This window comes from Beta vulgaris, chromosome 1 (assembly GCF_026745355.1).
Source record: "Beta vulgaris subsp. vulgaris cultivar EL10 chromosome 1, EL10.2, whole genome shotgun sequence".
NCBI classification, from domain to species: Eukaryota; Viridiplantae; Streptophyta; class Magnoliopsida; order Caryophyllales; family Amaranthaceae; genus Beta; species Beta vulgaris.
The window spans coordinates 50798099-50825262 of NC_079202.1; the positions used below are offsets into that span (position 1 = coordinate 50798099).

At 34.1% G+C, this 27164-nt stretch overlaps 3 protein-coding genes across 5 annotated transcripts; 1 reads left to right on the forward strand and 2 right to left on the reverse strand.

Moving 5' to 3' along the window:
• Window positions 1–820: 820 nt before the first annotated feature.
• LOC104905532 (uncharacterized) lies at window positions 821–4564 on the reverse strand. The gene is made up of 3 exons (XM_010694115.4): window positions 3995–4564; window positions 3740–3908; window positions 821–1299 (listed from the first exon to the last, which is right to left on the reverse strand). The coding sequence occupies exons 1-3, from the start codon at window positions 4052–4054 to the stop codon at window positions 1103–1105; spliced, it is 426 nt and encodes a 141-aa protein (XP_010692417.1). The 5' UTR covers window positions 4055–4564; the 3' UTR covers window positions 821–1102.
• A 1862-nt stretch (window positions 4565–6426) lies between these two features.
• Window positions 6427–14068, reverse strand: LOC104905531 (leucine--tRNA ligase, cytoplasmic). 2 transcript variants are annotated; one of them, XM_010694113.4, is made up of 4 exons: window positions 13891–14068; window positions 12429–12520; window positions 11491–11535; window positions 6427–9865 (listed from the first exon to the last, which is right to left on the reverse strand). In XM_010694113.4, the coding sequence occupies exons 2-4, from the start codon at window positions 12452–12454 to the stop codon at window positions 6577–6579; spliced, it is 3360 nt and encodes a 1119-aa protein (XP_010692415.2). In that variant the 5' UTR covers window positions 12455–12520; window positions 13891–14068; the 3' UTR covers window positions 6427–6576. The 2 variants fall into 2 exon arrangements, with proteins under 2 accessions (XP_010692415.2, XP_010692416.2); XM_010694114.4 differs by lacking the exon at window positions 12429–12520 and having other exon boundaries at window positions 13891–14067.
• A 6204-nt stretch (window positions 14069–20272) lies between these two features.
• On the forward strand, window positions 20273–25921 carry LOC104905530 (photosystem II 22 kDa protein, chloroplastic). 2 transcript variants are annotated; one of them, XM_010694112.4, is made up of 4 exons: window positions 20299–20591; window positions 20766–20879; window positions 23550–23793; window positions 25550–25921. In XM_010694112.4, exons 1-4 carry the CDS (start codon window positions 20376–20378, stop codon window positions 25789–25791), a joined length of 816 nt encoding a protein of 271 aa, XP_010692414.2. In that variant the 5' UTR covers window positions 20299–20375; the 3' UTR covers window positions 25792–25921. The 2 variants fall into 2 exon arrangements, with proteins under 2 accessions (XP_019107722.2, XP_010692414.2); XM_019252177.3 differs by lacking the exons at window positions 23550–23793; window positions 25550–25921 and adding an exon at window positions 22539–23132 and having other exon boundaries at window positions 20273–20591.
• Window positions 25922–27164: the final 1243 nt, after the last annotated feature.

A 27164-nucleotide genomic window follows, 5' to 3' on the forward strand; every position in this document is an offset into this window, starting at 1 on the left:
TAATTTAGGACATCTATATATCAAGTTAAATAAAACAAGAGAGAGCGGTGAGCTTTTAAAACTATTTGATAGATTAGTAAAAAAAAAAATCATAAGGGAGACTGGGAGAGTCCAACTATTACCCATTTTCTTTTAGAAGTCCCGACTATGGATAATTCCCTGCAGGTCTCAAGTTTACTATCTTGTGATTTTCATAAGTCCTGAGTTACTTATAATCGATTTCAAAGATAAGATTTTTAAATATTTACCATCTCCGAACACTTTTATCAAGTGGCAAAGACCTATAATATGAAGCTAATGTTTAAAAATTTTACCTTTTATAAGTAATTCAAGACTTGTAAAAATCACAATATGGTAAACTTAAGACCTGCAGAAAATAATCTATAGTTGGGACTTATAAAAGAAAATGGGTAATAATTGAACCCACTCCTGTGAATTTCTCCTAAAAAAAAATTAGCTATGTTCTTCTAGAAGTACCTTCAAAAGCTACCGCTACCTTAAAAACGAATTTTCGCAGCTGTCCAAATTACTATATCAAACCTCAAAGCTACCTTAAAACTGCAACATTACCCAACATTGCCTTTTAAGTTTTACCTTTCCTAGAGTTTAACTTTATAAAACCTTTATGACCCAAGTCTTGGGAGCAAGGATTTCCCTTACCTTTCTCCCTTACACAGTTACACTCAAGTATCTGGCCCGTAAATATTTAACCAAGACACAACGCAGGTTGAAGTCTAGACATGGTCCTTCTCCTTTCCATTCTTCAAACAAAAATACGACCCAAGTCTTCCGACATGATATAGTTTACAACTGTAGCAGAGAGTTCTAATATAGACTTTATTTAAGAAAAAGAAATCTTAGATTCCTACATCCATCTCGCGATTAATTATCAAAATTTTAATTCCGGGATCCATCTCAGCTTGTAGCAGACATTTCATGTATCTGCGGTCCTCGATCCAATGTATCTTCTTACAAATACGGCAACATTAGGTGCAACAAACTGGTGCAACATTAGGTGCCTCATGAAAAAACATGATGAAAGAAAAGTTCACAAAGAGAGATTTACAAACATGGAAGTTTCATCTAAAGCATTGCAGGTCAATCATCGTCCTAGCAAAGCAACACGATCCTTCTGCACTGCTTGAGCAAGGTTGATGTCGAAGAGCTCACAACGTATGGGCATCTCCATTTCATAGAACGGGTTCTTCAGCACATAATCTGTATACAGCTCATAAATGTGTTTCAAGAGATATTCCATATGCTGTGTCCCGGGTTCACATACGACAAAAAATTTTGTTCCTGCAAGCAACATCATACAATAAGTCTAGCACGAGCAGAAAACTTGCCATGGTAATCGACTATGCCCTCTCCAAGTGACAGTTTACAAAAGATTAACAAGAAGTAGATTTTTGGATGTAATCAACAGGGATGCTCAATAAATTCTTGGACCCCTCTAAGCTATAAGTTTGCGTTGGACATAGACGGAACTCGGAAATAGGCAGGCAGCATGCTACATACCAACAATTTATTAAATATTTCCGCAAATAAATCATAATTACATTTATGTTCCTATAATCAAATGCCAATTGCTGCCCCCACCAAACCACACACTCTGAGTATTTATCACTCCCAAGTCCTAAACTCAAAACCTCTCCAGGAAACACAAAATGTAAAAGAAAATAACTGCAAGATAGAAGGTTTATCTGTGGGGTTCCTCAGTATTTGTTGAAGATCCAAATTGTACTCTCACCTTAGAATTTATTCTCTCATTAAATTGATACTTATTTTTTTTGCGATTACAGTAACTCCCAAAATTCCAATGATGAGTAATTAGCCGACCCTTGGCAAAGCCTATTAATGTCAAAAGATAAGCGCTGCTCTAAAGTCTAAACTAAGTAGAAATTCTGAAGTTTTAGAACTAGGATAACAACTTTTTACAAATTTATCTGCTTAACCCAGCTCAGAATAAGAGTTAAGAAAATCGGTATCCTCAACTGCCTTAGTGAAGGGACCTCTCACAGTTTCGGTTTTCCTAGTTGCTGAGGAATCCCTTATTTCTCAGCTTATAGGATATAATTCTTAGGTCGAATATGTCAATCTTCCATAACTCATACTGGTATCAGATGCCAGTGCATGTCCTTGATTATAGGACAAGATCTAAACCACAAGAAGCGTCCTCTCAAATTCTGATGCTGATCTCAATACGATTCTTACACCTCGGTTTCTTGTTGTTTGAATTTTAAACACTTGTGAGTCCATGGCCTAGATACACACCTTGCTGATTTACCAAGTTCAGTTTTCAAGATAACAGCAGAAGATGATATTTTATGATTTAAACAGCAATAGTGGCTGTCACTACTGCTGATCCTTAATCCCTCATCCCACGACTACTGTGATATCTAGTTCTTTTGGGGTTATAGTTGATGGTCATTTTGATTCCATCTCTACTAGGACGTGAGAGTTTCTTCTCATCTGGCTCCTGGCGATAAATCAATTGTAAAGCGGGATCCATCACTGGTAGGTGCTTCAAAAGCTCCAAGCAATGGTACACTTTGCTTATAGCGTTTACTTTAGAATTTTATTGGTAACTTGTGATAACAATATCCTATTCCAAAGTATCCTGTTTCAAAGCTGAATAATTAGCACTTCTAATTCACGGCCTTGCTTAAGTCACTTGGTCTTGCACCTTGTGTGAGTCATTTGACTTATGACTTTGAATGCCTCGATACACCGTTGACCATACCCCCTACATATGGTTGATCTACCTAGTTAGATTTCAAAGATTATTGGAAAAAAAAATTGTTACGTGGCTGTCAGCCCATCATCATTGTTTTGTTTTCATCCCAAACTAACAATTAAGGGACCGTTCAGGATCATATGCAATTTTTTTTTGTTTATAATGTAAAAATCATATGATACAAGAGGTATAGTGAACTCAAACTTAGTCATACTTATACTAAATATGTCAATTTTGAAAACTCATAGCAGAAAATTGGAAACTACATTTTTTGGTTCCATATTTTGTTTTTACTCTTAAAAAGAACTGAAAACTGGAAACAAAAAAAGATAACGAACATTCCCTGAGATATGAAAACTGATCTCATTTTGGGTCTGAAGTCGGTTTAAATAGTTTAAACTTCTTTTCATAAAGTGGGAATAAGTCGGTGTATGTTAATTTTTCCAGTTTTGTAACAGAAAACTTAGCTAATTAAGTCATTTTCAAACCCAAAAGATAAGTTTTAGAAACATAGAATATCTAACAGACATAATTTATTAACTGGGAGATAAAAGTAGAGACTTCATTGTGATAAAAAAACTAGGCCCTAAAAGAAACACAGATTATCTATTTGTCTCGTAATTAATCGAAAACAATACATAGCTCTACAAATTACTTAGATCTAAAAACAACTTTAAATGTTTCATCCTTTGAGAATCATATTCAGTTCTTAATGTTATGCTCAATACCCAGACAATTAATCGGACTTCTAATTAAGCAATGCCAAATCATGTGCATTGTTAAACTTCACCATCGAAACGAAAAACTCATTCCATTCAGCCACATATTATCACAAATATAGTCATTTCACAGCTAACTTTGTCAATGATAGGCATTATCCTACCTCACTTCATACTAATAAACAGCTCAAACTTGCAAATATCAGACAAAAAGACCTACAATTCTGTCATATAACAAGAAATTGAACATTTTAATCAAATTTAAAGGAAATAGGGATGATACCAGTTAGAGATTGAAAGCAATTGAGATCAAAGGTATCGGCTTCGAGGAGTTCGATTCCGAAACAGCCAGAAACAGGAGATAATTGCTGAGAAATGGCGTGCATTGAGTGCCATAAACTCGCTAATCTCAATGTATCATTCGTATCCATTCTACCAGCTGATCCATAATCCTATAAAGTTTATAATAATCTTCATATCTTACAAAATAAAACTTTAAAAAACTGCAACTACTATGTAAATTATGAGATGTTTATACCTTATAATATATGAGACCTCCAGATTTGTTGATAATGTAAAAATTATAAATTGCCGCCATTTTTGAACTCCAATTAACTTGAGAGGAAAACCCTAATTCACGAATCCTGATTTTTTGGAGGGGATTTTACGATGAATTTGTGGGATTTCAGTTCAAATCAGTGTAAGAAGAGGTGAAATTGGGAGAGAAATCAAAAGAATTTGATGATACATATCAAAGAAATGAAGTCTAGATTGCGTTCACAAAAAGCAGGGGATCATATAAACTGAAATGATAACGAATTTCAACGAAATTTTCAGACGAAGAAGATTAAGTTTAGAACAACAGATTCAAAGTTCTGACAGGAGAATAGTTTTGGGATATTAGATACGTATTAAGTAACTAATTCTTTTTTCTTATTTGGTTCAATCTCTTCGCACTCCACTACTATTATCAAATACTCTAGTTTGTTATCTTCTTTTTTTTTTCCTCTTTATAAGTAACAAAATTCATTAGTTGATCGTAAGGGTTTTCTTTCTCCTTTCATTCCAAAGTTTGAACCAGATACTCAATAAAGATAACACATTTTGTTACCGTTTTACTCCTTCATTTGATTTCATTCTATGACTTGATATGATCCGAGCTGTCAAAAACTAATTTGATTGGTGGGAATTAATCAAATTACAAGTGTACTCTACTTGATCCGACTTGAGAAATTATAATCTAGATTCATCCCCACCTAATAATTTAAGAACATAACCTAATATGTATTAAAATAATGTCAACTCAAAACTAGTAAAAATTGATAATCTAAGATCTGAACCTGGTATAGTTAGACTTCATAATCTAAGATTTGAATCCTACCTGAAAGAATTCCGAAACTAATTTGACCATATAAATATTACACTTGGCTTGTATTTGACCTCACATGATCTGTTTTTAACAAATTCATTGTTGACCCACCTTGCACAACCCATAACCTGATCTAGTCCAAACTTTTTTTATTGACTTATTGTTGGCCCTACATGTTTCAACTTTTTTTCTAGAAGATGTAGCAGTGTGGAAGTATATATATGAGAAGACTAAAGATAAACACATGCAACCATGATACTGTTATCCATAGCCCTTTTCAGATGTTAGCTGGTTAAGAGGATCAAGAGGATCAAGAGGAGCAAAGTCAAGCTGTGGATATGCATACTTTTGATAACCAATAGAAGGGTTTCCTACACTTGAATAGATCTGTCAATGTGGATGTGAAGGTCAGGTTCGGGTTGGGTCATGTTGATGAGTGACTGAAGCACAAATGGCGTGTATTTATTTTCCTTTAGGGTTTCTTGCAAGCTAAGCTAAGTTTTGTGGGTTTACCTGGGCGACAATCAAAGTTTATTTCGATTCATTGGGTGGCAAGAAAGAGGAGTATCATGAAGCTTGGACGATAGCATTATACCCATATTAGTTTTATTGTTTCGATAGATTTTTGCTTCAAGGTTTTAGTGTCCTACTTAGGATAGGATTACCTGCTTTGAGCATATTATGAAAGTTTTTTGTTAGGGAGTTTTATCTTTTAAATAATTGTGTGATTTTATTTATCTTAGACGTGTATTTTTTGTTTGTTTTATTTTCTTATTGCTTAGTTTTATACTTTGAGATGGATTAAGATTTTCTATAGGAAACTTTGTATATATATATGGCCGGATTAATGAATTAAAGAGTAGTTTTGATCGACTAAAATATTTTGAGTACATTGAGCATTGAAAACTGGTTCTCTAACCAAAAAAACACATAGATTGAGATTCGTGATCATCTCCTAATCGAGGTTAGAGAGAAATCATTTATAGTTCTCGTGAGAATCAAGAGTATTATTCTTTAATTTAGTACTTTAAAAAATTGTTGTTTAGTTAGACCAATCATAATACTTACTTTTGATTACTCAAAGTATCTTTCTTGATTTAGGTAATAGAAAACACATCACATTTCGAGGCATGGGGTGATCGAGTCGGGACAGATACAAGTAGGGTCAACTTCAGGTTGGCTCGATCCGGGTTTAGGCTGGCTTGATTTCGGTCGTGCCTACTCGGTGCCAACAATTTGATTAGGATCTGGTACGAAATGGGTTACATCTTGGGTTTTTTGGGTTCGCTTAAAGTTCGCGTCATGTCCTTGTCTGTTCGAGTTTCTCTCGGGACCTTCCAATATCAGGTTGGGTTTCCTTTAGGCCATGTGGGTCTTGAGTCGAATTTAGATCTAGTTGGGTTCTTTTTAGGTTGGGTCAACCTTAGATAGAATTACCTTTGGGTTGGGTTACGTTCAGGTCGGATCGACCTCAACTTGGGTTATGTTTGGGTCCTATGAAGTTCGGGTAAGTCATATAAAATATGATATTTAATAAGGTGAAGTGAGATCTCAGCTCAATGGCAACTTCAGAACCCAAGCTACTATTAAGGGGAGGTCAGTCATCGGAACTAGATAAAAACTACATAAGAACTCGAAGTAAGAAACCAATGTACTTCCGGAAGTTTGTACAGTCAATGATGGATTCAAGAAGTTGCACAACAAAAAATTCAAAAACGCCAAAACAGCAAAACTACATATTCCACTTTCCATCATCTTGTCAAAAAGATGGCAGTAGGATTACCAGGGGATGGAGGATTTTGATTTAGCACCGACATTAGTGATCCAGCCTTAGAAACAGCATTGCTATCTTGAAACGACAAGACCTCCACATGCTCGACTGCAAGCTGCCTCTTGATCAAATCCACGTTCTCTGAAAGGACCTCTATTTCACCAAAAGGAAGCTTCAACTCCAAGGCATGTGGACCCAGTGTCAGAGTCTCATCCTTCTTGAACCTCAAGAATGGCATGCAGTGCTTCTGAATTTGTTTGAAATCAGTAGCCTGCGCGATCTCACTCTTCTGCAGTGCTGCCATAATTTCACTATCCGGGGCAAAGGTGCGAGTTTCTGAGTCAAATTTGCTTTTGAGTATTTTCAAGCACACTTCCTTCCATCCATCATATGTCTCATTCACGTAAATCAAGCCAACTAATTGCTTGTCCTCTGTAAGCTGTTGAACAGGGGCTCCCTTCTTGTTACCCTTCTTTGAACCCATAATTTGCTTCTGAAGTAGTTTTCTCATCAGAACTATTGAATCTTGTAGATACTTGTTGGCACTCTTGAGGGTTAAATTAGGTGCATCAGCAACAGGCCATCCAGCTTTTATAGCAAATCCTTCCTTCCTCAAAAGCTCCCTCCAAATATACTCTCCATAATGAGGGCAGATCGGAGTAAGAAGTCGTGTCTGAATGTCCATAAAACGCTGCACCAAATCCCTATTCATGCCACCAGCACCACAAGAGAATCTATATTCATCCCTAGCAGTTTGCAAGTCGTAAAAGCCAGTCTTGAGAGCTTCTCGGAACATATAGCTCTGGTAATTTTGCTCAGTCAGCTTTACTGCCAAATTAATCTCGTTTTCAAACACCCGATCAGCATAGGTAGATGGCTCGCCTGATCTTAATGTTGTGTCTGCAGCAAGAACTTCTTCCATCCATGCGATCTCTTTTGTGAGGCGCAGAATGGCCGCATTTGCAGTTTCGAACACAAAATTTGCATCATCAACACCATCACCAGCATCAGCAAGAGCAAAACGTGTGGCATCTGCAGAGAATTCCTCAATAGCCTGACGCAAAGTCCTGAAGTTCCCAGTGGACTTGGACATCTTTTCAGAATTTAGCAAAATATGTCCATTACATCTGAATCCACGAGGCCAGTGGTGCTTGTCCATAATTGCTGTGTGATTGTAAATACTAAATGTCAGATGGTTCTGGATGAGGTCTTTGCCAGACACTCGAAGATCAAAAGGATACCAGTATTCAAATTCCCTCTTCATCTGACTTAGCATATTTGGATTAATATCTGACGGCTGTGGATATGGACCATCACAAAATAGGAAATCCCAAACTTCATCAGTCATCTGTTCTGGCTTTATTAAACCAGTGTGGCTTCCATACATGTCCCCGTTTTGCAGAAAATGGACAACTGTGTAATAGGCCATATATATGGTAGAATCAGAGAGGGACTCCACAAGGTACTGCTCGTCCCACGGGATGCGAGTCCCAAGGCCAAACGACCTTGAGCAGGCCCATTGATTAAGCCAACCCAAGGTGTGTTCAAAACCATGGCGAGTCTCATCAGAGTAGCAATTCATATTATCCAAGCACTCCTTAGCTAACTTCTTCCATTCAGATTCACCATAAGTGATGTACCATTGGTCTGTTAAAGCCACAACACATTCATCGCCTGATCTAGACATTACCTTTTTCTCAGGCTCACTGTACATAATGGCTTCACCCGTTTCCAAAAGATTACATCTGACTTTTGGCTTTGCATCCTGGACCTTTTCCCCAGCAAATTCACCAACAAGCATTGTCCCTTCAGTGAAACCCTTCAGATAAGTTAGTCTCTTCGCTTCTGCAAGCTTGTCTTTTTCATTTTGGCTCTTGATCTTCAAATCAGTGCAGACCTTCTCAGCAGGCTTATCCCCAAACTCAGGGATATTAATGATGGGTATGATCTCGAAGGGAAGTACCCATTCATCTTTAACACCAAATTTCGCCCGCAGAGCAGGTTTTGCTTTCAAGTCGTGCAGGGCCATGTAGTCATCAGGTGCATCACTAGGGACACTGGTAACTACCCCAGTACCTTTATCTGTCAAGATAGTTAACATAGGCAGAGTGTAAATAATGTCATTTTGCGCAAGCGGAGACTTCAGAGGTAAACCAATCAAGTCGTGACCAGTAAGCTCTAACAAGCAAGTAGGCTTCTCTGGGATCCTTGAGTAGTTCTGATAAGCAAGATTAAGGGCTGCCCTCTCAGTGACTACAAAAACATCTGTCTCATTAATTTCGAAGGCCCCGTATTTTCCTTCAGGCAATACCCAAGCATTTGTTTGGCCATACATGGTCTCCGGCCTTAATGTAGCAGCAGCCAGATAAACTTTCCTCCCCTCTAAAGGGCTCAATTTCGCAGGAAATGGTGAAACAACTTCCATCTTGATTATAGTGTATTCTTGAGGCTGGACTCCTTCACCAGAAGCCCTATCATGGTCTGCACATGGTTGGCCATCGAGTGGAGAGAAGATTGCGTATCTTTTATCTTTCACAATCTTACCAGCTGCTCTAAGCTTCCTCATTTGCCACCTCACAAAAGAATCAAAGTATGGATTAATGTCTGTAGTGACAAAAGAGCGCCTCCAGTCGACACCCAAGCCAAAAGCTTTTAGGTCTTCAACTGCTAAAGGTGGAAAATAGGTCAGCCACCTATACGGATCCTGAAACTTTGAGATTTCTTCATCCGTAAGGCCAAAACTTCGCATGATCTGCCATTGGTACAGCTGTGTGCCAGTTTTGGACGCAACCTTGGACTTCTTGCCCTTGAACTTATCAGGAGCTGGCTGCGATTCTGCAATTGCAACCTCTTGCACTGATAGCTGGCTAGCTTCCTCTTCCTCGGCAGATGGAAATTCAGGCGGAAATCCAAACTGCTGAATTTCTCTTGCAAGTTTATCCGCTGCAGCCTTGATGGGCATTCCAGTGCAATGAAATCCAAAAGGAAACAGCACGTTGGCTCCTCTCAGTCTGTGGTAGGCTGCGGCAAATTCTACCTTGGAAAGCGAAAATGCATGTCCAAGATGCAAATACCCATTCATATATGGAAATGGAAAGTTCCCAAAGAACTTTTCTCCATCACCAGGTGGCTGCTCTCCAGGCTCGGACACAAATACATCATGTTGATCCCACCAGGTCCGGACCTTTGACTCAATCTCCAGAAGGCGATCCCTCCTCACAAAGCTTTTACCTCCCTCCGCCATGCTGTTTGCAGAAATCGTACAGTAACTGTTCACAAGGAAAAAAAAAGACAAAGCACTACATCAGACGAGTGTTTTTCTAATGAAATTAAATATAAATTCACTAACCTTACCAACATTTATCATCGGTAACCAAACAAGCTGTAAATGTAACCATCCAAGTTAACAGATCATCAAGAAAAAGCAGCAATGGTATCCGGATAGACCAATTGACCAATTGAAAAGGTACTTGACTGTATGATTGTAATGAACATAGAGAAATCTTGTATGAACACTAAGCATGGAAAAAATACACACCACCAAGCTTTTTCCTTCTTACAAATCAACAACATTTTGTTTCTCAAGGTCATATATAGACCATTAATTTTTCTCATAATAGATTGGAAAAACTAAATAAAAGATAGTATGATAAAATTAATATAGCTAGATGAAAGGTATACTGTGTACACATTATATTCAAAGTTTGCCATGATGGAAAATTCAGTGCGTATTTGCGAAGAAAGACGGTCAAATACATCAGAGTAAAAATAACGACAGTCAACATGCAGCAGTAAAAAGAATTACCAAAGATCAGTTCAATTAGTTTATTGAAGGGAAAAGCTGCACAGAGAAAGAACATTGGTAGCACATAACACAATTTATCAAGAGTGTGTATCAACTTAAAGCAGGACAGCAAGACAACACATAAATCACCAGTATACAAGGATACAGTAGTACAACACCAAACAGTAGAAAAGCTTACTTCAAAATTATCATTAGGTCACATACTAGCCCATATAAATTTACAGACGAAAAGAAGAGGTACCTCGTGATGGATCACATGCGAAGTCTAACTAAGGAAAGAAAGGAATAGTATCAACAAACCAACAAGGTGGGCAACTTTTGTTGCAGAAGAATATTTAACCCTCATAAAGTATCAATAAGAAACACAACTCTCGGTCAACAGAGCCAGGTAGCAAATTAAAAAACTAATGCAAAGTCATTAGATCTAATACATAATGAGGTAAACACAAACTAAAAAGGCGACTAGCCCACGATTCAAAGCCATATAAATAGACTATTGACATAGATGAAAGTGTACTAAAATGGTATGTAAGCCCCATATGTGATTTCTTTTGACATGCACAAGCCCAAGAGTAGATTATGATCAAACCTGAAGAAACAGCATCCCTTCAGGTATGCAGTGGTAGAGTGCACAAGAGACATTAACAACAACAAAAAATGCACGTATCCAGAACAAAATATGCATCCAGTTCTTTACCTTGATGGATGTCATTTGTGAAATGGAACCAAATAAAATCAAAAGGTCAAACACCAATTTTCAAAAAGTCAGTTACAAGTTTACAACCATGATACACAGTACAGGGTTATGAGTATCTAAAATCAAACAAGTAAAAGCAAAAGCAAAAGCAAAAAATTGAAGAAAGAACATGTTACTTCATCTGTGACTTAGCTCGATTGGGAAGAAAAAATAAAAACATTATCTGATATTCAATATGCTAAAAATAAGAAGAAAAAATTAAGCAATATACAGATAGCTATCTTCTGCAGTTGAAACTTAATTTTTGACTTGAAGTTCATAAGTTAAGAAAAGGTGTTCAGGAAAGCAATTAAAATAAGGAACTGAAATTATCAGCCAATAAGAATATTTACCTTTGAGAGAACTGAAATCTGCTTGTCAAGTTTCTTAAGCAATTCCTGAAAAATCACATTGAAAGGTTTTAAGTCACTAAATGAAGAAAGGGATGGCGTATATACAGGACAACAAAGTACAGATTACTAGGAGAGGAAATAGTTCTTCCATCCCAAAATAAAGTTCAAGCATTGGTTTGGCAAGAAGATACTTAAAGGTTGTTAAAAGCGAACAAAATTTGGAATTGTAGGATGCATACCACAAACAAAAGGTTTATACAGACTAAGATAGAGAAAGGAGGCTATAAACTTTTAATTTTGGAAAGTTTACTTGAAATGTAGGCATGAGGTGTATATTAGAGCATCCCCAAAAAAGTGTGAAATTGATTTTGGGACAGATTGAGTAAGATAAATCTAGGATCTCCTGCATGTATATTTGTACTAATAGTATTTCGTATGGTTAGGGGTCATTTCGTAGACAAATCACAAAAGAGCTAAGAGCAGTACCTACTAGCACAGAGGTAGGATTTATATCTTATTCTTCGAGTATGGTAACTTTTAACTTATTTTTTTCTGAGATTCAACAACTTTTAAGTTATAGATACCTCTATTATACATTTTTTATTTGTTAATTGAATTCATCATAGAAGTTGGAAAAGTTATCCACAATGCACACCGGAGGGCTTAAAACAAGCCATCAATGCACATTATATCCAAAACTAAACCTACAAAGAACCTCGAAAATGTCTTATAAGAAATCCTACACCAGAAACAATTAGAACTTTTATAAACTTGACAATACCAACCAGCAGAAACTAAATCTTCTCGGAAGAAATATCAACTCATAGAAATATCAAAAGACCAAGTGGTCAACAGTAGCACTGGGAAAAGGAGGAGAAACAAAGGAACCAAGAAACGAGCAAAGAAGGTGAAGAGGAGGAAAATAATGGTTTATTTACCAGGAAGATTTATAACCCAAAGTCATGAGATGTTCCCAGAAATTTGAAATTTCTCCATCACTATAACAGCAACAAACAAGGTAGAGGACACTCTGCAAGCCAAAACTATTCTTAGTTAAATGAACACCATTTTAATATAAGTTAGCTAACTATTCCCATTCGCTTTATTCTCTTTAGCTCCCTAATTTCGCCTCTCCCTGTCCGCCACTGCTCCAATACATATCTTTTGGTTTTCATATCGGCCTCGCCATCATCTTTTGACGATGCAAAGAAACTAACTAACTAAGCACTAAGCACATAATATACAATCCTGTGTTGAGCCCATAGTTCTGGTAACAATTTTATTGAAATAACAAATATTATCAAATGTCCTTATTAATCTTTAATCAACTATACTAATAATACAAACTAGTGTTCAAGCATGAATATCCAATCAACAGCAATTAATTTCAATAGGTATGCTAAACTTCAGGAAATGAAAACAACTCATTTTTCACCAATACAATTCAACAATCAATATTCATCGTATACAAATGAATTAATTAAACTCATAACCAAATGTACTTTACAGTTTGCAGTGCAATGAATTCAACTAGAACCCCAAAACATGCGATTCTATTGAGCTTAATATGGTGCTCACATAGGTGGAAGATTAACCAAATAAATATCCAATCGATTAATCCAAGTATTCAGCTGTGAACTAATACTATCACTCACAATGAAGTATGAATTAATGTCAAATCAATTTATAATACTAACTAAAAAAATTGAAAAAAAAAAGAAAGGAAATTGTAAATAGGGAAATAGTGAAAGAAGTAGAGAGCAAAATACGGGCAGACTACTGCCAATGGCGGACCTAGGAATTTCAATTTGGGGGGTACGGATGTAGAACATACGCAAAAAGTAGGGAAATTTTTTTGCACAAAGTGTTTAGCACATAAGTCTTACAACCAATATATCCAAAATATGCTGTCGTACAAGCGAAATAAAAAAAATTACACATGGTTAAAATTACATTTGCATCAAATCGATTAATGATATCTTCATTTGAAAAACTTTTTAATGCATTTCTAAAAGTGCCATTATTAACATCCTCACATGATCACATTTTTCCCCTATGCATTTCAAAAATTGACAAAAGTTTCCCCTATTATACGATTTAACCTAGCCCTAAATGCTAAATTCCTAAAAATAATATTTGATTTCATTTGCAAGTAGTCACTAACATACAATTAGTTACATATATAATGTGGCAATTAAAACAAAACATGAAGCCATACACATTTTACACATACCAATTGAAAAAATCCCTAAAAACTATAGATTTCGATTTCAATAAGCCCCTAGCTAATGAATAATATCAAAAAATGTACATGTAAAATTCAAATATTCAGATAATCTAGAGTTTGAAAGTATGAAAAATGAAAAACAAAAAGAAAATGTAAACCTAAATAGAACTTACTGTCAACTGGCTGAACTGATGAGGGCGTAAGGAAATGGCGGCGACTGGGCGGCTATGGAGGTTTGCGGTCGCCTGGTCTTCAACTGCAAATTTGATGAGGATGAGAGCTAAAGACACAAATAGGGTTTATCTAGGAAAGAGCTTCCAAAAGTTCCTAATTCCTATTTCCTATTTCCTAATTCCTAATTCCTAATTCCTAACTAAAAAAAAGGTTTTAAATTCCTAAGTGTAGATGTTTAGCATAAGTAAAACCTTGAATCTCGATAGTGATTCAGAATCATTTCACATTTTTTGCGTATTTTATATTTGCAATATCTTATTGTTTGAGTAAAGTATGTGACAGATGTGTAAAAAAATGTAAGTGAGAGTTGGGAGAACATTGTTCTATATTAGTCCTTGAAGTTCATAATGAATTTGCAATAAAAAGGGTAAGAAAATCCATGCAAATGTTGGGGATGGCAATGACAAGGGTAATTTTAGATTTTCGCGTATAATTGAAATTCTTTTGTTATCAGTGAATGTAAATAAACATATACAATCAATTGCATGAGTTACATAGAGAAATAAGCAATTTAAGTAGTGTTTGGTCACTTGACAAGACTCTTACTTTAGATCATTGAGGTGTGTATGGTATTCGGGAGTAGAAATCCTTTTACCTTCCCTACTCCCTACTCTGAAGTACCTAACCTGCAAATGCCATACCAAGAAACTGTGGAAATTGAGATTTGAACATTCTTTTCTTTTATCTTAAAATAAAAAATGCAACTTGTATCCAATTTCTTACTTACGTAATCAAATATATCTTTTACCACTTTAGGTTTGTGGATAGTCTTTTTCAATTTTGTTGTATAATGCATATAGTAACCCAACGGTGTGTTCTATTCACCCGCGCCTATTTAAATTCAAACTAGTGAGTGTCCCGTGCGATGCCCCAGATTGTTTCTTGTCGTAACGTTTTGTCTAGTGAAGAAAAATTGACGTTATAATTTGAAAAATACACCCTTAGAACTTTGGAAATGGAAGCAATAACTTAACTTCCTATAAGGAATTGGAGTAAGAGCTTATGTCTATAATAATCTATTGTTATCACCATAAATGTTTAGGTATCTAACTACTTGAGTAAGTCTTTCAATGAGATATAATTACGAAACCTTATTATATTTTATTTTGAAATACTAAGCAATAATGTTACGTTGGATTCATAGTTAAACTCTCATTTTTCATTCTAAAGGTCATGTGTTTGATACCTTGTAAGTACACAATGTTATTTTTTCAATTGAAGGGTTTGACATGAAAGTAGAACATTTGCATTAGAGCCTTTGAGCAGAGTACCAAGGTCCACGTGACACATATAGTTTCTTATAAACGTCTTTATAATATATTAGTATTGATTATTATACCTCATTTAACGTGGTTAGCTTTGATTTCACCTTATAATGTTTATCCATAATTGCTCCCAATCAGCTCTTCAATAGAATTGATTTGATCTAGAACTTTTTAAAGGTGAAGATAACACACACTCTAAAAGGATGCTTTCTCTTCACATTAACTTATATAAACTGAACTTATTAGATCTAATTAGGGTGAAGATAATCACATTTTATTCGAACTTGGGGACCAGCCCGATATCTGGTCTGGTTTCAGTTTTGGACCGAATTTTGTGATTTTTTTGCAAATTTTCGTTTTTTCCTCTTTTTTTCCGTCTCTTAATAATCTTATTCTTCTTCCTAATACTAATTCATGCACTATTTTAACCTTCTTTAATTATACTTTCATATTAATAATAATTTTAATATAATCTCATAATTTTAATATAAGTTGGTTGAAAGTTTAGTGAAACTTTTGTATAAATTTTTTTAATTTTTTTCTTTCAAGTGATTTTTTTCCCGTCCCGGTCTGAAACTGCACACCCCTAGATCTAATCAATCTTGATTTCAGCTAGCTTATAATATACTTTATCAAACTTTCACTAGACCTCAACCCACCATAATTTTTTTAAGGTGAAAAAGAACACATCTTAAGTGTGAGAAAAAACTGAAAGCCCCTTATATCGAACTTGGAATATGTGAATACTAGAATTTTTTGCACGCGATGCGTGCTTGAATTTTTTTGAAACAGAAACTCGATTTTCTTCGGCATAAGAGTCAAAATTTGAACATTAGACATCGAAGTATAATTGTTTTTAGTTGCAAAATTTGATTGGTTTAGTTTCTGTCACTTAAGTCTCTCACCATTCATTTTGTCTTTTTTTTTTTTACTTTTCAAAGTTAAATTCTATAAACAAAATAGAAATTTTATTGAATTTATTTATGATTTCTAATATTATAATTTTTTTAGTTGATTTTTGAATTAGGTACAATACTTCATAAATTGTAAAGAAAGTGCACACTTTGATTTTAAGTCAATTTTTTCATAAGTTGTAGTTTGTAAGTGAATTTGTAATTTAGAAAGGGAAGAGGGGCAAAATAGGCATTTCAAAAGAGGACACCATTGCCCCCCCCTTCCCTTATATAATAGAGATCATATTCATTCACAATCAAAATTGATGTTGAGCAATGAAGCCACAAGTTATATATAGTTTCATATTCGAATGTTTCATTTAGTCTAACCAATTTTGTTATGATTATGAACTTTTCAAACCCAATCTAATAGATACCTGTTGCAATCGTGTTTCATAATTGGGTACTAAGTAAATCCAACTTCATAATCAGATTCCATTTTCAAAATTTAATTAATTTTATAGAAATAAATTATATATGTTCATATATGAAGCGTGATAAAAAAATTGACCAAATCTTTGAGAGAATGATAGCTAACTTCTCTTTATAACAATATTAAGAAAACATTTATAAAAGTAATAAATCATAATGCCAAGACTAACCAAATCATTAGCATATATAAAAACCCAAATTTTATAATCGTGTGCCATTTTTATTTATCGTCTTATTGCTCTGTATTATGAATATGGTCTACTGTGTTGAGATTTAGAAACAAGTGCTAACTAGTTTGTGCAATAATCAAGAATAACCAAGAAGAAACATGAAATTGAAACAACAATCAAGTAATGCAAAGAGGAAAGAAAACAAGAAATAACACACCAAAATTAACGCGGGAAACCCGAGCTCCGGGAGAAAAACGAACCCACAAACTTGCACTATGGAATCAATGGAGAATCAATGGTGAACATACAATTTCTCACAAACTCACTCTCTCTCCTAAAATCCTAGAAAAGATGAGGCTCCAAGTTTGAACTTTGAAATATGTGTGTTACTCTCTCTAAAAGTAGAAAAAAAGATTATTATACTCCAAGGAACAAAGGAATCCAACGGCCACGATTGAAACTTAAATCGTAAAAAACACGTACAGACTGGGCTGCCCGGACGGACCCGAAGATTCGTACGCACAGGCCCAACCGACTACCCTAACCCAAGACCCGACCGGTGCAGGGTGTGAGGATGCATTCTGCCTTCGACGCAAAACCTAGTAGGAGTATTGCAGCGCCCACTTGGGCTCATCACTGCCCGCCCGGGCTGCTGGGCCTGCAACTCTTCTTGAGCGCTCCTTCTCCTCGCAGCTTGCTCATCCATCTCCACCAAACCCAACATATAGTGTTATTTAAGTAAAATTTTAGAACTTACAATCAATTAATATGAAAAAGTGACATGCAGATGATAGACACATTATTAAACTCTTTTATATACTTTGATACTTCTTAATGTTTTTATTTGTTCCACTTTGGCTTGTTACATTATCTACATACTTTCTCACTAATCATACTCTTTTACTAATATATAAAAATAAATGTTAATAAGATTTATCTTGATTTTTAAAATTTAAAAATATATTCTAAAACCTCATTATATATTGCTTAAAAAGATGTGATGGTAGGTACACCAATCAAGTTCATCAATCTTTTGAAAAACTCGTATGTTAAGATACTTCACTATTAAACGAGCTTGGCTATGAGCAATATTGGGATTGGTGACAACTTGAGAACTCTCTCAAGATGCGTGTAGTGAAGATAAAATGCATTGATAGGATTTATGTTCGTTTACGAGGTTGATTATCAGTCATTGATGAACACTTAGTTTAGTTACAACTCACAATAATACTTAGGAGATTGTATTTTTATATCTATCTTTGTAGTACTTACCAATAGAAAGTCAGATATATCAAGGATCACATTCTCATCCATCCGAAGTAAAGAGGGAGTGAGGGAATTATATCTACCAATTAATGTGAAGTGCGTTTTAGTTATAACATCATGTTACACCACAACTTAATGTGTAATAAAACCTCACACGTATATAATAACATAGACTTCAATAAGAATGACACGACTATGCAAATAGTGACATGAATCTTGTCATTTATTTCACGTCATTTGATGGTTTTTTAGGTTGTTATTACATAGTGTAACAGGTACATTTAAGAATCTGTGAAAAATGTAAGTATAAAATGTAACTTACTACGTACAAAACAAAGACACTACTATTTTTATCAAGGTATCGGGTGCCTTCCTCTCTGTCTCTCGTTTGTGTTAGACTCATAGGCCATGTCTTAAGGACCATACATACAGGGTGTAGAAACTAATAGACAAGTGATTATTTTGTAATGATCTACAATGGCAAAGTTTTTTGGCGCATGGAACTACAAATGGCATTGGCAAATGCATGTTGGTCACTTTTGCCATTTGACATTCTTTGTCACGTTTATTGTAGTAGCTACGTGTTCTTGTTTAAGATACAACTATCTATTTCTTTTCTATGTGTGGTTCACATCCAAACTAAAGTATTTCAACTTCAAAATTATATTGTGTCTATAGAGTATCGCAAATTAGATCCTACACCGAGGTGTAGGATGAGCATCCTACACCTTGCCCATGTGGCTGACTTTTGGCAGTATTTTTGAAAGTGGGCCATCACTTTCTCTCTCATCATGTGAAACAATTTTTTTAATGTACAAATGCATATGGTTTGGTGTACAATAATCTACGAGTGTACATTTGGGGATTTTCAGTGATCAAAGCAATGACCATCAATGTACATTGTGCTTTTATTGAATTTCGATATGAGATTGTAATTGTACATATTGAATTTCATTAGTGAACAAACATCAAATACACCAGTGTACAAAGAATGGAAATTACTTACTTGACATATTTCGGTATGGGACTGTAATTGTACATATTGAATTTCATTAGTGAACAAACATCAACACACCCAGTGTACGAATATTGCAAATTACTCACTTGACATCAACTTCAGAAATTGGGTTACTTTCAGCTAGGGGGTTGTCATTGTACATTTTGATTTTGTTAATGAACAACCACGAAGCCAAGAATGTACAAGGAGGTAGAGTGTGGAAAAGAGAGAAGTAGTGAACAGTATATGGGGGACATCAAATCAGTTATTAAATGGTGAACAGTAACTGTCAAATCAGTTACTTTTTGTATTTTTGACATGTACACTGGATGTAATGGGAATGTACATTAGCTGTCAAATCAATTACTTTTTTGCATGTTGAATGGTGTGTTTCATTCTTATTGCCTTGTGTTTTGGAGCTGGTGTAGGATGCTCATCCTACACCTTGGTCCATGATCTACTAATTGATAGAGTATGGAGTTTAATAAATTTTGAATAGGACCAACTTAGGAGAGAGGATATAAATTCATCATATTCGATTTAGATCCCCAAGTGTAATTCTCTAGGAGTAAATCTTTAATTGAAATAAATAAAAAACAATACATAACGAGGTTTTAAAAAAAAAAAAAAAACTCTAGCAAGTCATAAGAACTAAGAAATATAAAAGGTGTCCTTATTAAAATGCATTGCTAGGATATCTAGATATCATTGACAAGATTATTTTGCAATTAATTACATTATATTTGTCCATCTATTCTTAAATAACACCATAATTATGCTGGCGAGTTAATTAATAACGTTGGAATGTTGATTGATGACGTGTAATATAGTTAGTTCGATTTACAATAAATTATTGTGAGCCCGATCCACCTAAAACTTGATATTAGATATATGCAAGTTTACGATATATTCTTTTCATCCCGAATTTGACTTATATAAACTTACTCAGTCTGTAATAAGATGAGAAGAGCATAACCTTAGTTTAGTCTAACAGATGGACAAAATTAGAATATGTTCGAAAATAATTCTATATGTATATTTTTCCAATTATGCACTACGTACATTTGTTGCAAATGAAACTTGGTTCACAAGTGAAAAGCACCACTAAGATGCACATATGAAATATTCAAGAAGACGTGGTCACTCTATATACCTATCAAAACTTCAAAAATCCTATCCACATCTCTTGGTACTTGATCACATTTCCTCCACTTAATGAAAACCTTGGACATACATTAAATATTGAATTGAAGAAGAAACTTTAGAATATCATATTTCACTATAGTTAGTATTTCATTAATAAATCAAAAGGAAGAAGAGCTAAGAAATTGAAGAGAAATTATGGCTCAAGCAATGCTACTTATGCCTAGTGTTTCTACTACTAACACTATTGATTTGAAGAGAAATGCATTGCTTAGAATCCAAATTCAAAAGATTAAGCCAAAATCTTCATCATCTCATCTCTTCTTTTCTCCTCTTTCTTCTTCATCTTCATCTTCTTCTACATTTAAGACTCTTGCTCTTTTTAAGCCCAAAACCAAAGCTCCTGTCAAGAAGGTTAGTACTACTACTACTAGTCTACTACTGCATATGCAAAACTATATTTTGTAAACTATTTTTCTTTCAGTGACTAGTTTAATGTATTTAATAATTAGGTCTACTCTTATATTAAAATTAGACCGTCTTTTTTAATAATTTTTGATAATTATTTATATATTCTCTTTTATATAGGTGGAAAAACCAAAGCTAAAAGTTGAAGATGGATTATTTGGAACCTCAGGAGGAATTGGGTTCACCAAGGAAAATGAACTCTTTGTGGGTCGTGTTGCTATGATTGGATTTGCTGTAAGTTAACTAACTACTCAAAGCTACATTTTAGCTATTTTTTTCATAATTTTTTTTTATCCATATATGAACCACGAAGGCTAATAAAGAAGGGGAGGGGGGATTCGAACCTGTGAATGTATCATTCACAACACCTCAATCTTAACCACTATGTTAAGATATATTTGGTAATATTTTGTTAATAACCAATTACATATGTAATTGCGACTTTGTGAGGGGTAAAAGAGAGGCTAACATTAGGAAATCCTCCTTTCGAATAGAATTATCAATTATGTATGAATGTGACCGATCAATAAATTGTATATGTATTTGCTAGCCATCACATGAAAATTGAAATGCATAACATGACTATTTGAATTTTGAGGTTTTATCAAGTGCATTTTGGAAATTTTGCAATTAATCAAGTTAGGATAAGTTTTGTGGTGTATAATTAATGTTGCGCTTGCATATGTCCACTTAACTTGGAGCATCTCACAAAAATGGGTCATTTTTGTACATGACATGATGTTTTGTGATATCCAAAAAAATCTTTTGGCTGTGAAATATGAACATGGAATTTTAAGATTGGAATAATTCATGGACAGCTTCTCAAAACAATTGGAAATATAGTTATCTAGTGTTCGTATGAGTAGATCTTTAATGAGTGATGAGTATAGTAGCTTGTAACTTCTTGTAAGGTTTCTATGAACGGCATACAATGTATGGACTAAGATTGACCAATATAAAAAATCACGATGATATTTAATAATACTTCTACCACGTACTTTACGGTCTCTATCTATTTTTTTCTTTTATTGTGTCATTTCTTACTAAAATGTCAAACTTATAAATTTGAACATAAACTAAAATATATTTATAATAGTCAGGTTAAATCAAGTTAAATTTTTCTTAATGTATAATTTTAAAATATCAATTTTCATACATTTACTAATATGTATTGATAATGAAATTATTATACTAGATACTGAGAAAATAGATGTGTTATATTTTAAAAAGAGTGGAGGGATTTTATTTCACTTTTATCTTGCCTTTCCTTTCTGATATATTGACATCATAATTTCGAATGTCAAAACTTATTTATTGGTCATTTGGTCCTAAGTGACCAATTGACCATTTTATCAGTGAAATTTTGCTTTTTCTTACCAATTTTTTTATTCTTTCCTCTTTTCCTTCTCTTCCACCCACCAGGTTTTCATGACACATTGAAAGATGACATTTTTTTTTTTTGTCATTTTGAATTGAGACCAACATGCATATGTAAAAAAATTGGTACAAAATGAAATGATATCACTAAATTTTTGGAATATTCATGAATAAATCAAACATTAGATTAATAAGAGAAGACACTCAAAATATGAATTTTATGATGTCAATTTTTTTCTCAAACACGATTTCATAGGGTTTACGTGAGGAGCTAACATCCTAACATCGATTTCCAATGTTGATAACACCTTTAGAAACCAGCAAATATCACATCGACTGCTAAACCACTTCAATGATCACCAATAATAATAATATGCTTAACAAAAAATCATCCTCCAAAATCAATGTCAAGTTCCTTGCTTTTCAAATTTCCCTAAGTATAGCAAATTACAAATATATTGTCAAACAAAATTCATTTCCCTATCATATTTCTTACTTGTAAAATGTTCAAATAAGGACATTGCAAAAGAGCCAAGCAAAGAAGAAGCATCCAAGCTTTTGAAGCACTTGGTACCACCTATCATGGCTTTACTAGTAGCCTTAATTCCTATCTCCTACACCTACACCTACACTCCTGTCTCGCTCGCCATCGATGCACCTCGAGGGGCAGCCTTGTTTCGAAAATCTTGCATCGGGTGTCACGACGCAGGTGGCAACTTAATACAGCCAGGAGCAACATTGTTCTCCAAGGATCTCCAAAAGAATGGTGTTGATAGTGAGGAAGAACTATATAGTATTACATACAATGGGAAAGGGAGAATGCCTGGATTTGGTGTAAAATGCATGCCTAGAGGCCAATGCACCTTTGGCCCTCGTTTACAAGATGAAGAAATTAGCCTTTTAGCTCAGTTTGTCAAGATGCAGGCTGATCAAGGCTGGCCCAGTATTGATATATATGGTGACTAATGTGATGTATATTTTATGATACTTCATCCGTTTCTAAATAAGTGCAACATTTGCATAGTTTTTACTATTCACAGTTTAAACTTTAATTAGCTTTGGTGATTTACATTTTGGGAAAAACATAGCCATGTGGGATCTTGTTAGATTCGTCTGAATGTGAATTTTTTTAATATCAACTTTTTATAATTTTTACTTATTGATAATTGAAGATATTAATGGTTAAAATAATGCATTGACAAACGTGAAAACAAGAAGTGTTGCACTTATTTAGAAACGGAGGAAATATTTGTTTTACATCTTCTTGTTCATTTCTGATTCCAACAACTAACTTTATTTTCGAAATTTGATTTAGTCAAGTTGTAAGCAAAACAAGATGTAATTTAGTAAATGTTAGTAGCATACAAGTCAAGATCATGATAGGATTGACATGTCAAGTATGCCATTTTCTTTTGCTACGGTCCTGCCCATGAACAACTCTAATTTCTCTAATTTGCGCGAATAAATGTTTGATATGCAATGCCAAATGACCATTTGGGGTGTAATTTTGTACAACTAAATTTGCAGGCATCATTGCTAGGAGAAGGTTTGACAGGAAAGGGAATATTGGCACAATTAAATTTGGAAACTGGTATCCCTATTTATGAAGCTGAGCCACTCTTACTATTCTTCATCTTGTTTACTTTGCTTGGGGCAATTGGAGCTCTAGGAGACAGGGGAAGGTTTGTGGATGACCCTCCCACTGGACTTGAGAAAGCAGTCATCCCTCCTGGAAAGAATGTTCGATCAGCTTTGGGGTTAAGGGAAGGAGGTAAAATCTAAACACATATACTTCCTCTGTTTTCTTTTAGATGTTACACTTTTCAAATCACAGACTCCTAGGTAATTTTTAGAGAGGAGAGAGATAGACAGAATGAAAAACAAAAGGATCCCATGTGAACATGTGATATGAGAGAGATAGAGAGAAGCTATTACCCAAAATAAAAGTGTAACATCTAATTTAAAACTTCATAAAATAGAAAGTGTAACATCTAAAAAAAACGAAGGAAGTATATCATTTTCTAACTAATTTAGAAATATAATTTATACAAATAATATCATGCTTTAATTTCTTTCATTCACTAAAGAAAAATTCTCTTATAAGAAACATGATATAATATAATACTTCATCCGTTTCGTTTTAAATGCAATAAAGGGGTATTACCTGTGAGATATAAAATATTCATTTGTTGCATTTAAATTTGTGTAAATCATCTAGACTCCCTTCTCTAATGCAAGTATATACGGGTGATTTTTAGTAAATACGGGTTTAATAATTGTTCACTATTCTTAGGGATAATTTTCTATGTCTCGATATAAATTAGTGTAAATCATCTAGACTTCCTTCTCTAATAATGCAAGTATATACGGGCGATTTTTAGTAAATATGTGTTCAATAATTTTCACTATTCTTAGTGATAATTTTCTATGTCTCAATATAAATTAGTGTAAATCATCTAAATTTCCTTCTCTAATGCAAGTATATACGGGGGATTTTTAGTAAATACAATTTTAATAATTGTTCACTATTCTTAGGGATAATTTTCTATGTCTCGATATAAATTAGTGTAAATCATCTAGACTTCCTTCCCTAATGCAAGTATATACGAGCGATTTTTAGTAAATACAGGTTTAATAATTTTCACTATTATTAGGGATAATTTTCTATGTCTCAGTATATATTAATGTAAATCATCTAGACTCTCTTCTCTAATGCAAATATATGCCGGTGATTTATAGTAAATACGGTTTAATAATTGTTTACTATTATTAGGATCTCGGTATAAATTAGTGTAAATCATCTCGACTCCCTTCTCTAATACAAGTATATAGATTCTGCTTTTCTTTTTCAATCCGACTTGCGTGGACCCGGTTCACACTAAAAATAGTGTGGATCAGGTTCAGGCACGTGACCCATTATATCACTTTAACATACACTATATCATTTTAACATACCCTATATCATTATAACATACACTATATCACTTTAACACACCCTATATCACTTTTAACATACACTATATCATTTTAACACACACTATATCACTTTAACACACACTATATCACTTTAACATACACTATATCATTGTAACACACACTATATCACTTTAACACACACTATATCACTTTAACATACACTATATCATTGTAACACACACTATATCACTTTAACACACACTATATCACTTTAACATACACTATATCATTGTAACATACACTATATCACTTTAACATACACTATATCACTGTAACATACACTATATCATTTTAATATACACTATATCATTTTAACATACACTATATCACTGTAACATACACTATATCATTTTAATATACACAATATCATTTTAACATACACTATATCATTTTAACATACACTATATCATATCAATATACACTATCATAAACTCACGTGATATGGATCGGGTGCACACTAATTAGTGTGCACCGGGTTCATATTAATTTTTTTTATTTCTTTTTTGGTCCTACTAATTATCAATATCTTTTTTTTGTTTTGTGTTGGGAAGGTCCTCTATTTGGATTTACAAAATCAAATGAACTATTCGTGGGAAGATTAGCACAACTAGGATTTGCATTCTCCTTAATAGGAGAAATCATAACAGGAAAAGGAGCACTTGCACAACTCAACATTGAGACTGGGGTTCCAGTAAACGAGATTGAGCCTTTGGTGTTATTGAACGTTTTGTTCTTCTTCATTGCTGCTATTAACCCTGGAACTGGTAAATTTATCACCGATGAGGAGGAATAGGCTTGTTTAGCTTAGATTTTTTTTAAGAAAATCAACTCTTGTATAATTTTGGGTGATCTATCTATTTTAAGTCATGTAAAATTGCAATACTTTTAAGTAGGTTATTTATTTATCAGTGATATTATATGAATGGTTGATCTCCCGAAACAAAAACTACTTTGAGGTAGATTTACATATGTTTTTTATACTTTTTTTTTTTTTACTAACAATTATAAAGAACTGTCGACTTGGTAGTGGCTGGTTAACTAATTTTTTTTAATTACTATCATAGTCGATTAAATATTAATTTAATTTTTTTATAGGAAGTACAATTCAAATTTAATGTAAAGAAAAGCAACATTATGATTTTAACTCGTACCAAATATAGCACTTCAATACGAATTCATAAGGATAACGACCATAACGTACACAATATATAGATTTTCCCTCCTTGCTTTAAGTTGATGTGTCCTCCAAAAACCAACAAAATCGTAATTTTTGGTTTTTTTTTCACAAGCATCTCAAAAAATGAGTGAATGGATAGGGAAAAAAAGGGAATGGTGATGAGTATAGTAGCAAACTATAGAAAAAAAAGTAGAGTGAATAGCAATTACAAATTTTGTCATATATCCGACTATATCGTGGTATATGAGCATGGTACGCCTAAAACTATTTTTTTGCTAATTGCTTATTTCATATCATCCAAATGAGCAAAATGTATTAAAAAATAGAGTTCAAAATGAGAAACTGCGCAGAAATTACTTTTGGGTGTACCATGTATGTAGTACAGTCTAGGGGTGTTCATTTCGGATATCCGATTCGACTCGAAAATTTTGGAGCGGGAAAATGCGATCCGAAAATTTTCGGATTGGAACGGATATCTGAACTTTCAGATCAGGTCGGTCAGATATCCGAAAATTAGAAAAATTAAAATTTTCAAAGGAAAAGTTTATAAATTAAGTTTTGGATCATATATTTTGGATATCTGGGCTATTTGAGATTGGATATCCGAAAATGAAAATTTACGATCCGTATCCAATCCAAAATTTTCAGATGTTCAATCCGAAATATTCGAAAACTAAAAAATCGGATTGGATATCCGAAAAACTGGATCGGATATTTATGGACACCCCTAGAGTACACCTAGATGTATGATGAATGAACTTCATAGCCATTGCTAACATTTTTTTTTACATGAATCTGGCTGGCCAACTCTATCTCAGGTTAGATACTAGTCAATTGAAAGACATTCCCCCACCCCATTTTTTTTACCACATAGTGCTTTCACTCAATTTCGACCCCTAAAAGATAAAAATCATTTAACAAATACTACCTACCAACCTATAAATTTTCGTAGCTAACTAAAATCTAACCCTACCTATGCGTTGAGTGTG

What these genes read in the sequence shown, in the direction of transcription:
- LOC104905532 (XM_010694115.4), bottom strand. Translation starts at nt 4,054, where the DNA reads ATGGCGGCAATTTATAATTTTTACATTATCAACAAATCTGGAGGTCTC. An exon ending in GAGGTCTCATATATTATAAG is followed by an intron (nt 3,909 to 3,994) that starts GTATAAACATCT and finishes TAAACTTTATAG; the next exon opens with GATTATGGATCAGCTGGTAG. An exon ending in TTGCTTTCAATCTCTAACTG is followed by an intron (nt 1,300 to 3,739) that starts GTATCATCCCTA and finishes TGTTGCTTGCAG; the next exon opens with GAACAAAATTTTTTGTCGTA.
- LOC104905531 (XM_010694113.4), bottom strand. Translation starts at nt 12,454, where the DNA reads ATGACTTTGGGTTATAAATCTTCCTG. An exon ending in TTGGGTTATAAATCTTCCTG is followed by an intron (nt 11,536 to 12,428) that starts GTAAATAAACCA and finishes GTGATTTTTCAG; the next exon opens with GAATTGCTTAAGAAACTTGA. An exon ending in AGATTTCAGTTCTCTCAAAG is followed by an intron (nt 9,866 to 11,490) that starts GTAAATATTCTT and finishes CCTTGTGAACAG; the next exon opens with TTACTGTACGATTTCTGCAA.
- LOC104905530 (XM_010694112.4), top strand. Translation starts at nt 20,376, where the DNA reads ATGGCTCAAGCAATGCTACTTATGCCTAGTGTTTCTACTACTAACACT. An exon ending in CCAAAGCTCCTGTCAAGAAG is followed by an intron (nt 20,592 to 20,765) that starts GTTAGTACTACT and finishes TCTTTTATATAG; the next exon opens with GTGGAAAAACCAAAGCTAAA. An exon ending in TTGCTATGATTGGATTTGCT is followed by an intron (nt 20,880 to 23,549) that starts GTAAGTTAACTA and finishes CTAAATTTGCAG; the next exon opens with GCATCATTGCTAGGAGAAGG.